Here is a 15,402-nt window from a genome sequence, read left to right on the forward strand (position 1 = left end):
TTCAAGTGAAATCAGCGGAACTTTACTGTTGACTCAGCGGGAGTGAAGTTAGGCCAACAATGAGCATGTTGGAAAATCCTGTCTATTGTGTCCTTTGAGTTCTAAATAGAAGTGAGTCAGAAAGCTGAGGCATGGGGCCATCTCGTGCCCACTTCTCTTGCAAACTTTGATGAAATCAGGGCAGATTATCTACTCTTTTAATCTCACCTGTCTTCATTCCCTGTCCCCCTCTCTGCCTATGTCACCCTCTTGCTAATGATAGGTTTCAGAGTAGCAGCTGTGTTAGTCTGTATCTGCAAAAAGAAAAGGAGTACTTATGACACCTTAGAGACTAACCAATTTATTTGAGCATAAGCTTTCATGAGCTACAGCTCACTTCATCGGATGCATTCAGTGGAAAATACAGTAGGGAGATTTATATACACAGAGAACATGAAACAGTGGGTGTTACCATACACACTGTGAGGAGAGTGATCAGGTAAGGTGAGCTATTACCAGCAGGAGAGCCGGGGGGGGGGGGGGGGGGGACCTTTTGTAGTGATTGATTGAAGTCTCTCTGGTCACTCAATTACAGACCTAAAAGTGGCAATTCTTCAACAAAAAAACTTCAAAAACAGACTCCAACGAGAGACTGCTGAATTGGAATTAATTTGGAAACTGGATACAATTAATTTAGGCTTGAATAAAGACAGGGAGTGGATGGGTCATTACGCAAAGTAAAACTATTTCCCCATGTTTATTTCCCCCCCCCCCCACTTCCCCTCCCCCCACTGTTCCTCAGATGTCCTTGTCAACTGCTGGAAATGGCCCACCTTGATTATCACTACAAAAGGTCCCCCACATCATCCCCTCCCCCTCCCCCCCCTTTGCTGGTAATAGCTCACCTTAAGTGATCACTCTTCTTACAGTGTGTATGGTAACACCCATTGTTTCATGTTCTCTGTGTACATAAATCTCCCCACTGTATTTTCCACTGAATGCATCCAATGAAGTGAGCTGTAGCTCACGAAAGTTTATGCTCAAATAAATTTGTTAGTCTCAAAGGTGCCACAAGTACCCCTTTCCTCTTGCTAATTTTGACATTTATCTAATGATCCCTGCTCATCCATGTATCTTAACAGCATTCATTATTTTTAGCTGAGAGAGAAGTCTGACATAGGGGCCTGTATTTACCTGCTTCCAGTCATATTTTTTCCCCCTCTCCAAGTTTGGCACTAAACCAGTTTTCCTCAGGTCTTCAGGTGTGTGTGCTCTGTTTTTATCAATCTAATGGTATCTGGGGATTTGGCAGTTCCCTTTTAAATTCCTTTTGAACCCTGAAGTGTTCATGCTTGTTTTTCTTTCACACTTTGTTCCCTCCTGACCATAGTTTAGAAATACCCTTCTCCTCACTATTGTCTGGGCAATAGTCACCTCTATCTTTATCTATGGTGTGTTTACCTCTGCAGGCTAGTCATTAAGCTTTTCTGAGGTGTCTCTATCCTCACCCAGTGCAGAGCCCTTTACTCTTTTAGGGGGACCTGTTTTCTTCTTGTGTATTTTCAGAGCAATTTGTTTCCTTTTCGGTTATTCCACACTCTGTTCCCTTCTATTTTAACCTCTAACTGATTTTCTTGCAAGATTGAACCTTCTGGTTGTATACCAGTTTTGCTGCCTCTCCCCCCTGCATGATAATTTTCAGACCTCTTACTTTTATTTTACATAAGCTCTCTTCCTTGGGATTTAATTCATAGTCTCCCTATGCATTCAGCATGTACAAATTATCTTCCTGGTATATTTATATCTTGAGAGGAAAGCATTTTTGCTGAGTCCACATTTAGTGCTGTCTTAAATTTTGTTCCAACCTTCCTGTGTGTTTTGTGTGACCCTCCGATACCGCTGCCAGTTCACAGAGGGTGCCAGGTTCTGTATTCTGCCAAAGTCTGATCTTTTAAAGTACAGAAATCTGCTTGCTCATCTTCTCTTAATGTGTTTGCATCGGTTCTGTAACCTGTCATGGTGTTGTGGTCACCCCACCCCGAGGGGTTTCCTGTGCTACAGTATCTCACACTGTGACCTTCTAATTAGTCCTTGCAAGGTTTCAGGTTGTTTTGTTTTTTTCACAGTGGTTTCAATCCTTTATTTATTATTATGCTAATAGTGTTTGTGCTTAACTATTCAGGAACTTCCTGCTCACCTCTGTGACCTGCCGAGATTCCGAGCAAATATGAAGGAAATTGAAATCCCCTAAAAATAAATTTCTCCTTTTAAAAGTGATTTTGTCTATTTCCTTGGCTAGTGCTTGCTCCCTTTACATGACCCATACCTACAGGAAGCTGGCTGCAGAAGTACTTTTTTTTTGTTTTTTGGCTTCTTAATCCTTCTCAACAGAACCCATTTTGTTTTAATTTCATCTCCTTCCTCTTTGATAGCCTCTGCTCAAGTTGCTCATTTCTCTCATATAATGCTGTCACTCCTCAGTCATTTCCTACCCCTTCCTCCCCTCTTCTTTTTGTCTGTTCCCTGCCCATGATGTTCTTCCTTCTGTCCTGTTCCTTTTGCTATCCCACCATATGTCTTGTATTTATTTATTAGCTTATTAATAAATTTGATCTGTTTGATATCTGTTTGATCTGTTTGATATTGTGATACAGTTTAAGGCCAGAGGGAACCACCAGATCATCTAGTCCGACTTCCTGCATATCACAGGCCACCAACACCACCCAGTCAGTGCCTGCACACTAAACCCAACAACCAAAATTAGACCAAAGTTTTACAGCCCACAGGAGACTAGACTATTATGTGCCGCAGGCAGAGAATAGGAGGGACCGAGGTGCACCAGTGCCCAAGGCCCCAGCAATGGCAAGGAAATTGCGCCTGGCTCTGTTTCCAGATTCTGTTCTTTTGTGTGATTTAGTCTTAGGCAGTGGTGAGCTGGTGGCAGTTCGTACCGGTTCGCTGGAACCTGTTGCGGGACAACCAGTTCTAAAAGGACTTCTAAATTTAACAACTGGCCTAAAGTGGCACGTTAGGCGCTGACTCCGTGGGTGCTCTGGGGCTGGAGCACCCACGGGGAAAATTTGGTGGGTGCAGAGCACCCACCGGCAGCTCTCCTCCCCACCCCCAGCTCCAGGTCACCTCACCTCCGCTCCGCCTCTGCCCCCGCCCCTGAGTTACACTCCGCCCTGCTCTGCTTCTCCACCCCCCCTCCCCAGCTTCCCGCGAATCAGCTGTTTGCGCGAGAAGCCTGGGAGGGCTGAAAATCAAGCGGCGGCTCGCGCTCAGGCGCAGGGAGGCGGAGCAGAGATGAGCTGGGGTGGGGGCGCGAAGAGGGCCGCCCGTGCCGCAGCAGGTAACCCGGGGGCGGGGGGATGCAGGGGAACTGCTCCCTGCCCCAGCTCACCTCCGCCTCCCTGGGCCTGAGCGGGAAGCCGCCGCTATCTTCTCGCCCCTCCCTGGCTTCCCGCGCGAACAGCTGATTCATGGGAAGTCGGGGGGCGGGAGGGAGAAGCAGAGCGGGGCAGCGCATTTAGGAGAGGAGGCGGAGGCGGAGCGGAGGTGAGCTGGGGCCGGGCGCAGGGTGGGGAGCTGCCGGTGGGTGCTTTGCACCCACCAAATTTTCCCCGAGGGTGCTCCAGCCCTGAAGCACCCACAGAGTTGGCGCCTAAGGCACCACTTTTGATGTGATCAGTGGGGGGAGCCACCGCTCCCCCTGCTCCCCCCCAGCTTCGCTACCCCGCCCTTAGGAGCCAGAGGGACCTGCCGGATGCTTCCTGGGAGCCGCCCCAGGTAAGTGCCACCAGGACTCCCCACCTCGCCCCCTGGCAGGTCCCTGTGGTTCTTAGGGGCGGGGTGGGGTGGGCACCCACTACAGTGGCCCACGAGACCCTCCTGCCCAGTTCCGGGGGCAGTGAGGGGACAGGGGAGGAGGGTGGATGGGGCAGGGGTCCATGGGGGGAGGGGAACGCGGGGGGTTGGATGGGGCAGGAGTCGCGGGGGCAGGCCACAACGCCCTTGTGGGGTGAGGAGGGAACCGGTTGTTAAGATTTTGGCAGCTCATTACTGGTCTTAGGGACTCTAAAAATGTTTGCAGGCCAAAAATTTGTTGTGACTTCATTTACTTTTCTCTGACCCAGCTTTCCCCCTGCCCATTTCATGGTTCAGATAACTAATTCTTTCCCACCCACCACTGCCTAGTTTAACTTCAGCGTTGCAACCTGTTTCTGCCTTCTGTTCAGTCTGTAACTGATCTTGGGGTATGTCTACACTACAAAATTAGGTCGAATTTATAGAAGATGGTTTTGTAGAAAGCGTTTTTATACAGTCCATTTTTATACAGGCAATTGTTCCGTGCCTTTTTTCTGTGCAGACGCCATACCACGGCAAGCATGGAGCCCGCTTTGAAAACCAGTTTCATGACTGGCCAGGCTAAGGAGTGAAAGTTCTGTTTGTTTCTCCTTGATGAAAGCCCCTGCCCCTTGGTTCACTCTACTTCCTTGTAAGCTAACCACCCTCCCCTCCTCCTTTCGATCACCACTTGCAGAGGCAATAAAGTCATTGTTGCTTCACATTCATGCATTCTTTATTCATTCATCACACAAATAGGGGGATAACTACCAAGGTAGCCCAGGAGGGGTGGTGGAGGAGAGAAGGACAAGGCCACACAGCACTTTAAAAGTTTAAAACTTATTGAATGCCAGCCTTCTATTGCTTGGGCAATCCTCTGGGGTAGAGTGGCTGGGTGGCTGGAGGCCCCCCCACCACGTTCTTGGGTGTCTGGGTGAGGAGGCTATGGAACTTGGGGAGGAGGGTGGTTGGTTACACAGGGGCTGTAGCGGCGGTCTGTGCTCCTGCTGCCTTTCCTGCAGCTCAACCATATGCTGGAGCATATTAGTTTGATCCTCCAGGAGCCTCAGCATTGAGTCCTGCCTCCTCTCATCACGCTGCTGCCACATTTGAGCTTCAGCCCTCTCTTCAGCCCGCCACCTCTCCTCCTGGTCATTTTGTGCTTTCCTGCACTCTGACATTGTCTGTCTCCACGCATTCGTCTGTGCTCTGTCAGTGTGGGAGGACAGTATGAGCTCAGAGAACATTTCATCGCGAGTGCGTTTTTTTCGTCTTCTAATCTTCACTAGCCTCTGGGAAGGAGAAGATCCTGTGATCCTTGAAACACATGCAGCTGGTGGAGGAAAAAAGAGGGACAGTGGTATTTAAAGACACATTTTTTTAGAACAATGGGTACACTCTTTCACGGTAAACCTTGCTGTTAACATTACATACATAGCACATGTGCTTTCGTTCCAAGGTCGCATTTTGCCTCCCCCCAGCGCGTGGCTAGCCCCTCCCTCCTCCCCGTGGCTAACAGCGGGGAACATTTCTGTTCAGCCACAGGCAAACAGCCCAGCAGAAACGGGCACCTCTGAATGTCCCCTTAAGAAAAGCACCCTATTTCAACCAGGTGACCATGAATGATATCATTCTCCTGAGGATAACACAGAGAGATAAAGAATGCCAGCAAACGTACACTGCAATGCTTTCTTCTACAATGATTCCCAAGTACTTGCTCCTGGCCTGGAGTGGTAAAGTGTCCTACCATGGTGGATGGAATAAGGCTGCCCTCCCCAGAAACCTTTTGCAAAGGCTTTGGGAGTACATCCAGGAGAGCCACGAATGCCAGGGCAAATTAATCATTAAACATACTTGCTTTTAAACCATGTATTGTATTTTAAAAGGTACACTCACCAGAGGTCCCTTCTCCGCCTGATGGGTCCGGGAGGCAGTCTTGGGTGGGTTCGGGGGGTACTGGCTCCAGGTCCAGGGTGAGAAACATTTCCTGGCTGTTGGGAAAACCAGTTTCTCCACTTGCTTGCTGGGAGCTATCTACAGCTTCATCATCATCATCTTCCTCGTCCCCAAAACCTGCTTCCGTGTTGCCTCCATCTCCATTGAAGGAGTCAAACAACACGGCTGGGGTAGTGGTGGCTGAACCGCCTAAAATGGCATGCAGCTCATCATAGAAGCGGCATGTTTGGGGCTCTGACCCGTAGCGGCCATTCGCCTCTCTGGTTTTCTGGTAGACTTGCTTCAGCTCCTTAAGTTTCACGCGGTACTGCTTTGGGTCCCTGTTATGGCCTCTGTCCTTCATGCCCTGGGAGATTTTGAGAAATGTTTTGGCATTTTGAAAACTGGAACATTGTTCTGATAGCACGGATTCCTCTCCCCATACAGCGATCAGATCCCGTACCTCCCGTTCGGTCCATGCTGGAGCTCTTTTGCGATTCTGGGACTCCATCATGGTCACCTCTGCTGATGAGCTCTGCATGGTCACCTCAGTTGATGAGCTCTGCATGGTCACCTGCAGCTTGCCACGCTGGCCAAACAGGAAATTGAAATTCAAAAGTTCGCGGGCCTTTTCCTGTCTATCTGGTCAGTGCATCTGAGTTGAGAGTGCTGTCCAGAGCGGTTACAATGGAGCACTCTGGGATAACTCACGGAGGCCAATACCGTCTAATTGTGTCCACGGTACCCCAAATTCGACCTGGCAAGGCCGATTTCAGCGCTAATCCCCTTGTCGGGGGTGGAGTAAGGAAATCGATTTTAAGAGCCCTTTAAGTTGAAAAAAAGGGCTTCATCATGTGGACAGGTACAGGGTTAAATCGATTTAACACTGCTAAATTCGACCTCAACTCCTAGTGTAGACCAGTGCTTGGTCTCCTTCCTCCCTCTTTCTTTCTGTTGCAACGATGACATGGTTTTCACTGTTTTGCTATGTCTAGTAGTGGCAGGCCTCTATTTTTACAGAGTAGCTTCCTATAATTCTGACCATTACTGCACCTGTTCAGCTCCTCATTAGAAGAAATATGTTCCGTGTTTTGCTCTGAAAATATTTGGGTTTTAGAAGCTTTTCTTTTCCTGAGAAGACCTGGCATCTTGCACCGTATTGTTCCAATCTCCAGTAACATGCAATTCGTAGCCCACATAGGCAACTCTGAAATGTTCACAACTAGTTAGACTGCCAGTTATCACAATTCTTAAGTCAGAAGAAAGCTTTATAAATATTATTTCAGAAGGCTTTGGAAGATTTTTTTCATGTAACACATTATTAAAATCTCTGCATTACCCCAGTGTTTGGATTTCTCAGTTTTTAAGGGTGATTACGTTACCGGTGAATAAGATTGCCAAGTAGAGTTGGCTATATAAATAAAAAAGCAACTCCTACAGAAATTATTTTTATGATATATTCAGTGCCTATAGAGGTTAGCTGCCAGGAATGTGAATTTAAAAAGAAACAGGAAACTGAATTCCAAAGATATTTGATATCCTTGGTAATGATCAGGGCCGTCCTTAGGCATACACAACATATGCAGCTGCGTAGGGCACCTGAAAATTTGGGGCACCACTGGGCCTAAGGGCATGGCTACACTTGCAGATGTAGAGCGCTTTGAGTTAAACCAGCCTTTGTAGAGCGCAGTAGGGAAAGCGCTGCAGTCTGTCCACACTGACAGCTTCAAGCGCACTGGTGTGGCCACATTTGCGGCACTTGCAGCAGCATTGGGCGCAGGCGTGGTGCATTATGGGCAGCTATCCAAGAATGCAAGTGACTGCAACGTGCTTTTCAGATGGGGTGGGTTGGGGTGGAGTGTGACAGGGAGTGTGTTGTGTGTATGTGTGGGGAGAGAGAGTGGGTTTTTGGGGGGCTGAGAGCATGTCAGCACACTGTCTTGTAAGTTCAGACAGCAGCAGACCCCCCTCCCCCCGCCTCTCTCTCTCTCTCACACACAGCATTCCACACTAATGGTTGCTTTGTCTCCAAGCAGATAAGCATCTGGCTGTCGGAAACGGAGGTTTCAAAGGGCATATCCGCATTCCTACAGTGATTCAAAAACAATGACAAGAGTGGCCACTTGACTTAAGGGGATTATGAGACATTTCCGGAGGCTGATCAGAGCGCAGTAATGCAACACCTTGTCCACACTGGTGCCGCGGTGCTCCAGCGGGGGCGCAGCAAACGTTATTCCACTCGCCGAGGTGGAGTACCAGCAGCACTGTAGCCGCAGAGTCAGAGCGCTCTACGTGCCTTGCCAGTGTGGACGGCTAGTGAGCTGGTGCACCCGGGGCTCCTTTATTGTGCTGTAACTCGCAAGTGTAGCCAAGCCCTTAGTGTCCACCCTCCTGGCTTTCCTATCCCTATTCTGACCCTTCCTGCAGACTCTCACATCTCCCTGCTGCAGCCTGTTGACTCTTCCTCGGGAGGGGATCTAGTAGTTAAAAGTGAAAAAGTGTTCCAGCCTGCCAGACCTATTAGCACAACATTGAAACTGTTAAAGAGCCTAACCAATTTATCTGAGCATAAGCTTTCGTGAGGTACAGCTCACTTCATCGGCTGCATTCAGTGGAAAATACAGTGAGGAGATTTATATACACACAGAACATGAAAAAATGGGTGTTATCATACACACTGTAAGGAGAGTGATCACTTAAGATGAGCTATTACCAGCAGGAGAGCTGGGGTGGGGCGGGGGGAGACAAAACCTTTTGTAGTGATAATCAAGGTGGGCCATTTCCAGCAGTTAACAAGAACGTCTGAGGAACAGTGGGGGGGTGGGGGGAAATAAACATGGGGAAATATTTAATCACTGTATTTTCCACTGAGTGCATCCGATGAAGTGAGCTGTAGCTCACAAAAGCTTATGCTCAAATAAATTGGTTAGTCTCTAAGGTGCCACAAGTACTCCTTTTCTTTTTGCGAATACAGACTAACAGGGCTGCTACTCTGAAACCTGTGAAAGAGCCATTCAAGGGGTAATGAAGCCATTTAACAGGCATTTGCCAAACCCCAGGTATATACTGTCAGTTTCTGAATTTACTGACAAAAACAGTTGTGCATTACTGTAATATTTACTCAGAACATGTCTCTACAGGACCTTCGTTTAATATTTGCTTTAAAAATATTTCATTAGTGAGTTGGTGAAGATTATAAAATCACATCTCTAAACAGTCCTTGCATAGATTTTTAGATGCACAGTCATCTTTAGCCTTAAATGCTTGGATCTTCAGACATATAGTTTTTTAAATAAATCCATACATGGTGATTTACTTGGATCCTGTATGTAAATATCTTCCAAGCAGATCTTTAGAACAGCTATATGGAAAATGCATGAACTCATTTAATGAGTAAATACTCTAATTGTGTTCCGTCCAATGCATTTTGATCACAGTCTGACACCTGCTCTTGAAAGGCTGTTCCACATAGTACTTAACCTGCACATTAATGTTGGATTAATGACCTAACATGTCACTGATCCTGATCGTAGAGTACAATGGAAAGATTTAAATGAACGTTGGACCAAGCCCATAAATGTTTACTTTGCTCGCCATGACTGAATCAATCATTTTTTATTTCTGACACTTGTTACTGCAAAACATGTTTCTTTCCCAGTGTAATTTCACTGAAATCAGTGAATTACTTAAGGGAGAAATTTGTCCTGGTAAATGAAGTCCTAAATAGTGCAGTGTGCAATAATGGGACTCTATTCACCCCAAACTGAACTATAGTCCTCTGATTACTCATTATGTAGTTATTAGTAACCAGAGGAGTAGTCTTTTCCTGTGCAGGTCTACAAGGCTTATGTCTCCCATAAGTCCTCAAAATAGGTATAAATGGGACTGATGTGGTGCAGATGCTTTGTTCTGACCCTCTGAATTTCACCTCTGTCTAGTTTATCAGCTTGAACAATATTTTCTTGTATACGCATGAGACTTTAATGAACCATCTGTTTTTCCTCCTTCAGGTATTCACTTACAAACAGAGTACAATCACGCACCAAAAAGTAACCGCTATGCATCAAACAAGTGTGGAGAGTGTGGAAGACATGGCAGCACTTGTAGACCTCCATGAGGGCTCCATCATGCACAACTTATTCCAGCGATATCAACAAAATAAAATCTATGTAAGTGTCTTCTGAAACAAAGACTATGAAGAGTGTTTTCCTGCATGTAACAGCAATATTTTACACTGATCTAGCACCTCCCATCCCCTAAGTTCTTCAAACTATATACATGTAAAGGAAATGAATCCATCTATGTGTTGCAGGCTGACTTTCCACCAGAAAAAATGGAGGGAAAGTTTGGTCAGGGGCTCCAGAGAAACCCCTGCTGATGAGAAAAGTGCAATGGAATCTTTGATGTCGATAAAAATCAGACATGATACTGATTTTTAAGGTCTTGCTTTTTTTTATTCATTAAAATTTCTTGGGACAGGACAGGAGAGCAAAGATGCTGGGTTTTTTTTTGTTTGTTTGTTTTTAATATACTCCAACAGATGAAGTTGTGAGAAGATTGTCTGAGAGGACACAATGGAACAGTGCTTCTCAACCTTTTCCATACTGAGTCCCCCTCTGGGGATCCCATCTGGCCAGAATCTAGCTGAGACCCTTCTCCCATTCTTCAATATAGGTAGGACAGGGTGGTTATCATGATCCCACAGGTGGAGAGCCCATGCCGTAGAAATTGGGCAGGTTTAGGAGCTTACATCAGTGGAAGCAGCTGGGTGCTCAGGACCTCTGAAAATCAGGCCATTAGTATACATGGAGTTTTATTTTTCTTGACTTTATATTGCCCACTTCTATGGCTAATAGAGTTTAAATTTTACTTTTTAGCACCAATGTTGATCCCAATCTAACATTATTGTGAGCAGCATACAGAGAACAACGGTGACTCTTGTTGGCTTTTTTTATACTTATTTTTCATTTTGTAATAAAGTGTAATAAAATAACTTGACATGCAGAAAAATGTAATTTAGCCTAAAGTTTCTTTCCAACTTCTTGGAATAGCCAGCATAATGTTATTTTCTGCCAAAGTCCATCTCTTATAAACAAATAGGCTGAATTTAAATAAACACATATTTAAAATCCAAGCAACCCTCATCACCTTTAGGGAATTTCATTATTCAGCATAAAGAAACACAAAAGGACACAAAGCTGCTTTTGTTCCTTTACATGTTGCTGCCAAAGGAAAAGTCAGTGCTGATAATCTTAAATTTGAGCTTGTCTTTTTTTAATATGTTTTATAAAGTCCTCATAATTTTTATTAGGGTTATCAAGGGTTATCTTATTATCTTATCTTATTTATTAGGGTTATCTTTATTTTATCAAGCGATTAAAAAAATTAATTTCGATTAATTGCACTGTTAAACAATAATAGAACACCATTTATTTAAATATTTTTGGATATTTTCTACATTTTCAAATATATTGCTTTCAATTACAACACAGAATGCAAAGTGTACAATGCTCACTTTTTTATTTATTTTTGATTACAAGTATTTGCACTGTAAAAAACAAAAGAAATAGTATTTTTCATTCACTAATACAAGTACTGTAGTGCAATCTCTTTATCATGAAAGTTGAACTTAAAAATGTTGAATTATGTAAAAAAAAAAATGATTCAAAAATAAAACAATGTAAAATTTTAGAGCCTGCAAGTCCACTCAGTTCTACTTCTTGTTCAACCAATAGCTCATACAAACAAGTTTGGTTACAATTTGTAGGAGATAATACTGACTGCTTCTTATTCACAATGTCACCTGAAAGTAAGAACAGGCGTTCTCATGGCATTGTTGTCGCCGGCATTGCAAGATATTTACGTGCCAGATGTGCTAAAGATTCATGTGTCCCTTTATTCTTCAGTCACCATTCCAGGGGACACGTGTCCATGCTGATGACAGGTTCTGCTCAATAACAATGCAAAGCAGCTTTCTTTTTGGTGGTTCAGGTTCTGTAGTTTCCGCATCAGAGTGTTGCTCTTTTAAGACTTCTGAAAGCATGCTCCACATCTCATCCCTCTCAGATTTTTGGAAGGCACTTCAGATTCATAAACCTCAGGTCAAGTGCTGTAGATACCTTTAAAAATCTCACATTGGTACCTTCTTTGTGTTGTGTGAAATCTGCACTGAAAGTGTTCTTAAAATGAACAACCTGTGCTGAGTCATCATCTGAGATTGCTATAACATGAAATAGATGGCAGAATGTGGGTAAAAACAGAACAGGGACATACCATTCTCCCCCAGGTAGTTCAATGACAAATTTAATTAACACATTTTTTGTAACGAGCGTCATCAGCATGGAAGCATGTCCTCTGGAATGGTGGCCAAAGCATGAAGGGGTATATGAATGTTTAGCATATCTGGCACGTAAATACCTTGCAATGCCTGCTCAAAAGTTCTCATTTTCTGGTGACACAGTAAATAAGAAGAGGGCAGCATTATCTCCTGTAAATGTAAACAAACTTGTTTGTCTTAGCAATTGGCTGAACAAGAAGTAGGACTGAGCAGACTTGTAGGCTCTTAAGTTTAACATTGTTTTGTTTTTGAGTGCAGTTATATAACAAAAAAAATTCTACATTTGTAAGTTTCATTTTCATGACAAAGAGATTGCACTACAGTACTTGTATGAGGTGAACTGAAAAATTCTATTTTTTTGTTTATAATTTTACAGTGCAAATATTTAGAATAAAAAATATTATAAACTTTGATTTCAGTTACAACACAGAATACAATATATATGAAAACGTAGAAAAACATCCAAAATATTTAATAAATTTCAATTGGTATTCTATTGTTTAACAGTGCGATTAAAACTGTGATTAATCACGATTACTTTTTAAAATCACGATTAATTTTTTTGAGTTACTCGCATGAGTGAACTGCGATTAATTGACAGCCCTAATTTTTACATATGTTTTTTCTCAAACAAATGAGCCATTTTGTCTAAAAAATAAATAAATAAAAATCAATTCTGATAGTTCAGCATACATGAACAACTCTGTGCGTGCAAAGGAAGTAGAAGAAATTAAGGAAACACCTTTCAGGCTGCCTTGGGATTTATTTATTTATTTTAAGAGTAAAAATAAATAACTACTTATAAATTTCCCAGTGAGTAGACAGGCTGACATTTAGATTCTGCCTTTTCTTTTTTTTTTTTTTAAGGGAAAAAAAGCTCTTGTGGAGAATCAAGAAATGGCTTTATTTACAGAGCTGTGTTCTAGTTTGTTCCCTGTCTTGTTGTGGCAACCCATGGATCTCTCTAATATTCTGGTGATGAGTGCAGTATAAATTCCTAGATTTGTGTTCTGTTGCTGGTGACATGGCACTGTCAGTTGCTGATGCTGATCATTTTCCCTGTGGTATTGTTGATTTTACTGTTTGGGTCCACTGTGTCGTCACCTCACAAAACTCCAGCTCATTCAAATACAATGCAGTGAAATTTGTATTCAAGCAACCCACTTGGCCTACATGTGCGGCCAGGGTCTGATATAGGGAGCAGTGCTATTCCACCCCAGCCAGAGCACTGCTGAGGGTGACAGGAGTAGTGGCACTTCAGATAGCAAAAGATGCAGCCTGAAATTTTTTGTTGCCAGGAGTGGCCAATCATAAGATGGATACTGGATGCCCAAAATCAGAGCTATTGAACCATGTAGGGACCTTGCAATGATACGTTACGGGGATAAAGCCAAAATTTGATAGAGGGGGAAAGGTTAGATTAGGTTCGCTTAACATTTGCCAAATGTTTTCATACAGCTAAAGGGATAAACTTCATTGTCATTCTCACTTTGGACTGGATTGTTCCTTGCACAGAACACACAAGGAACCTTCCCCTTACAATTTAAGTTCTTTGTACAAGGGCCAGAGGCAACCATAGCCTCCCTCCATGTCCCTCTTCCCCACTGAGTCAGGAAGGATATGGAGCCATTAACCTGACTTCCTGCCACTAGCCCACAGAGGTGGCTGGCCAACAGGAGTGTAATTCATTGCAGAGAAATCAGCAAGGAATTGTGCCTCTCTAAGCACTGTCCTCTTCCTGGGGTGAGTTGTCTCTGGACCACCCCCTATCACAGGCCATTGTGCAAATGCTTGTAGCTTGTAGATCTCTTGTGGTCTCTCTGCTAACTTTATTTTTCCTGTGGAAGAATGTGCCTTCTGTATATTCATACAGTCAAGATTAATGTATGTAACTTTTAAAAAAAGCAGCATACAAATTGTGTTTAAAGTAATACAGACATTATGCTGTTTTTAAAAAACCTTCTGGCTCACATGGCAATGAGACTAGAAAGTTGCTTTGATACTCATAGTAGTGAGTACAGTGTAATGCTGTATATTTACTTGTTTGTTATAACACCCGTGTTTATACAGCAAAATGTCATCACCTGAAACGCAGTCCACCAATATCTAAATTGTATGTGGAAAGGCTTGTGAAGATTATCTGTGAAATTACAAAGAAGAATAAATAAGTTTTCTCCACACAGTATTTATATTGAACATCGTTGCTTTCCAATGAAGACATTTTAAATGGAGTTCTTTTCCCTTGATAATCCATTTGTTCCAAACTGTTGTCTTTCTTTCCTGTATTAAAGCATTCATATTCCTGCAGAGAAGACATAGGTAAACATCTGAAGATTTATGTACAATTTCAATTTGCAATTCACTTCGGTTAATTACGCCTTTCATGCCTTTTTGTCTGGCATAATGATACCCTTATCCTTAAACCCTCCATTATTTCCTTATTATCGTGAAGATATTTGCTATGGATGCCACAGCTTATCAGGCTCCTCATCGATTTGCTTAGCCTCAGCCAGCAACTCCAGCAGTGAAGACCAGTGTAAAGTATAAGCCTTATTATTTTTTCCCCTCTTCCATTCAGGGAATGCTGGGCTATAAGAAACTTCTGCACTATCAGAAACTTGTCTAACTTTGTAGTCAATATTCTGAAGCAGCTAGTGGTGTCCAGATTGAGGCTGGAAGAGATAATAAAATCCATTCTAATTTGAGTTCAACCATTTTGATGTCTCAAGTCAAAATTGAACATACCTAAATCTGTTTTGTATTTAATGTGTTTTCCTCATACACTGCTTCACTCTTTCCTTGTCTGAATTTCCACAAAGGAAAACAAACGTGCTGTTTTTCTCTCCCTCGTTGTTTTGTTATAGAACCATGGTAGGTACCTGTCCTTTTAAACGACTGTGGAACAGGACGGTCACCTCAGTATCCAGGCCCCAAATACAATACTCAAAGAAGTAAAACTGTTACCTGAGGAAGGATGCTTTTCTCTGCTCCTCCTTCATTTAGGATGTATTTTGTTTTGGAGGAAGTTACCTAAGGGCAGGGACAATCTTCTGATCTCTTCTGTAGCCTTTCTTGTGGAAAATCTCTCAAAAGAGGTGTGCTATTGGTTGTGCTCTAAAAGAGGAGACATGAGCACCTCCGTACCTCTGGTGGTAGGGAGCCCCATAGTTCAGGACCCTCCATGCAATGCATTCTTCTTCTCACTGCTGAGAGTTGCACCTTGGGCTCTGTCTGCTGTAATGTCCCTGCTGATAGTAGTTTTCTTGGTGTAGACGTGAGGAAGAGGTGGATCCTGAGGTAGCCAA

The 15,402-nt window shown here is 43.6% G+C and overlaps 1 protein-coding gene across 1 annotated transcript in view; it reads left to right on the top strand.

Annotated features, from left to right (window-relative positions):
• The window catches only part of MYO10 (myosin X), a 273,342-nt gene that overhangs the window by 114,458 nt on the left and 143,482 nt on the right, over nt 1–15,402 (top strand). The window contains exon 3 of the mRNA XM_074945009.1: nt 9,771–9,929. Within this exon, the coding sequence (XP_074801110.1) occupies nt 9,771–9,929 (159 nt within the window). The remainder of the gene's footprint in view (nt 1–9,770; nt 9,930–15,402) is intronic.

The sequence above is a fragment of the Natator depressus genome, chromosome 2 (genome assembly GCF_965152275.1).
Source record: "Natator depressus isolate rNatDep1 chromosome 2, rNatDep2.hap1, whole genome shotgun sequence".
In the NCBI taxonomy this organism is placed as follows: Eukaryota; Metazoa; Chordata; order Testudines; family Cheloniidae; genus Natator; species Natator depressus.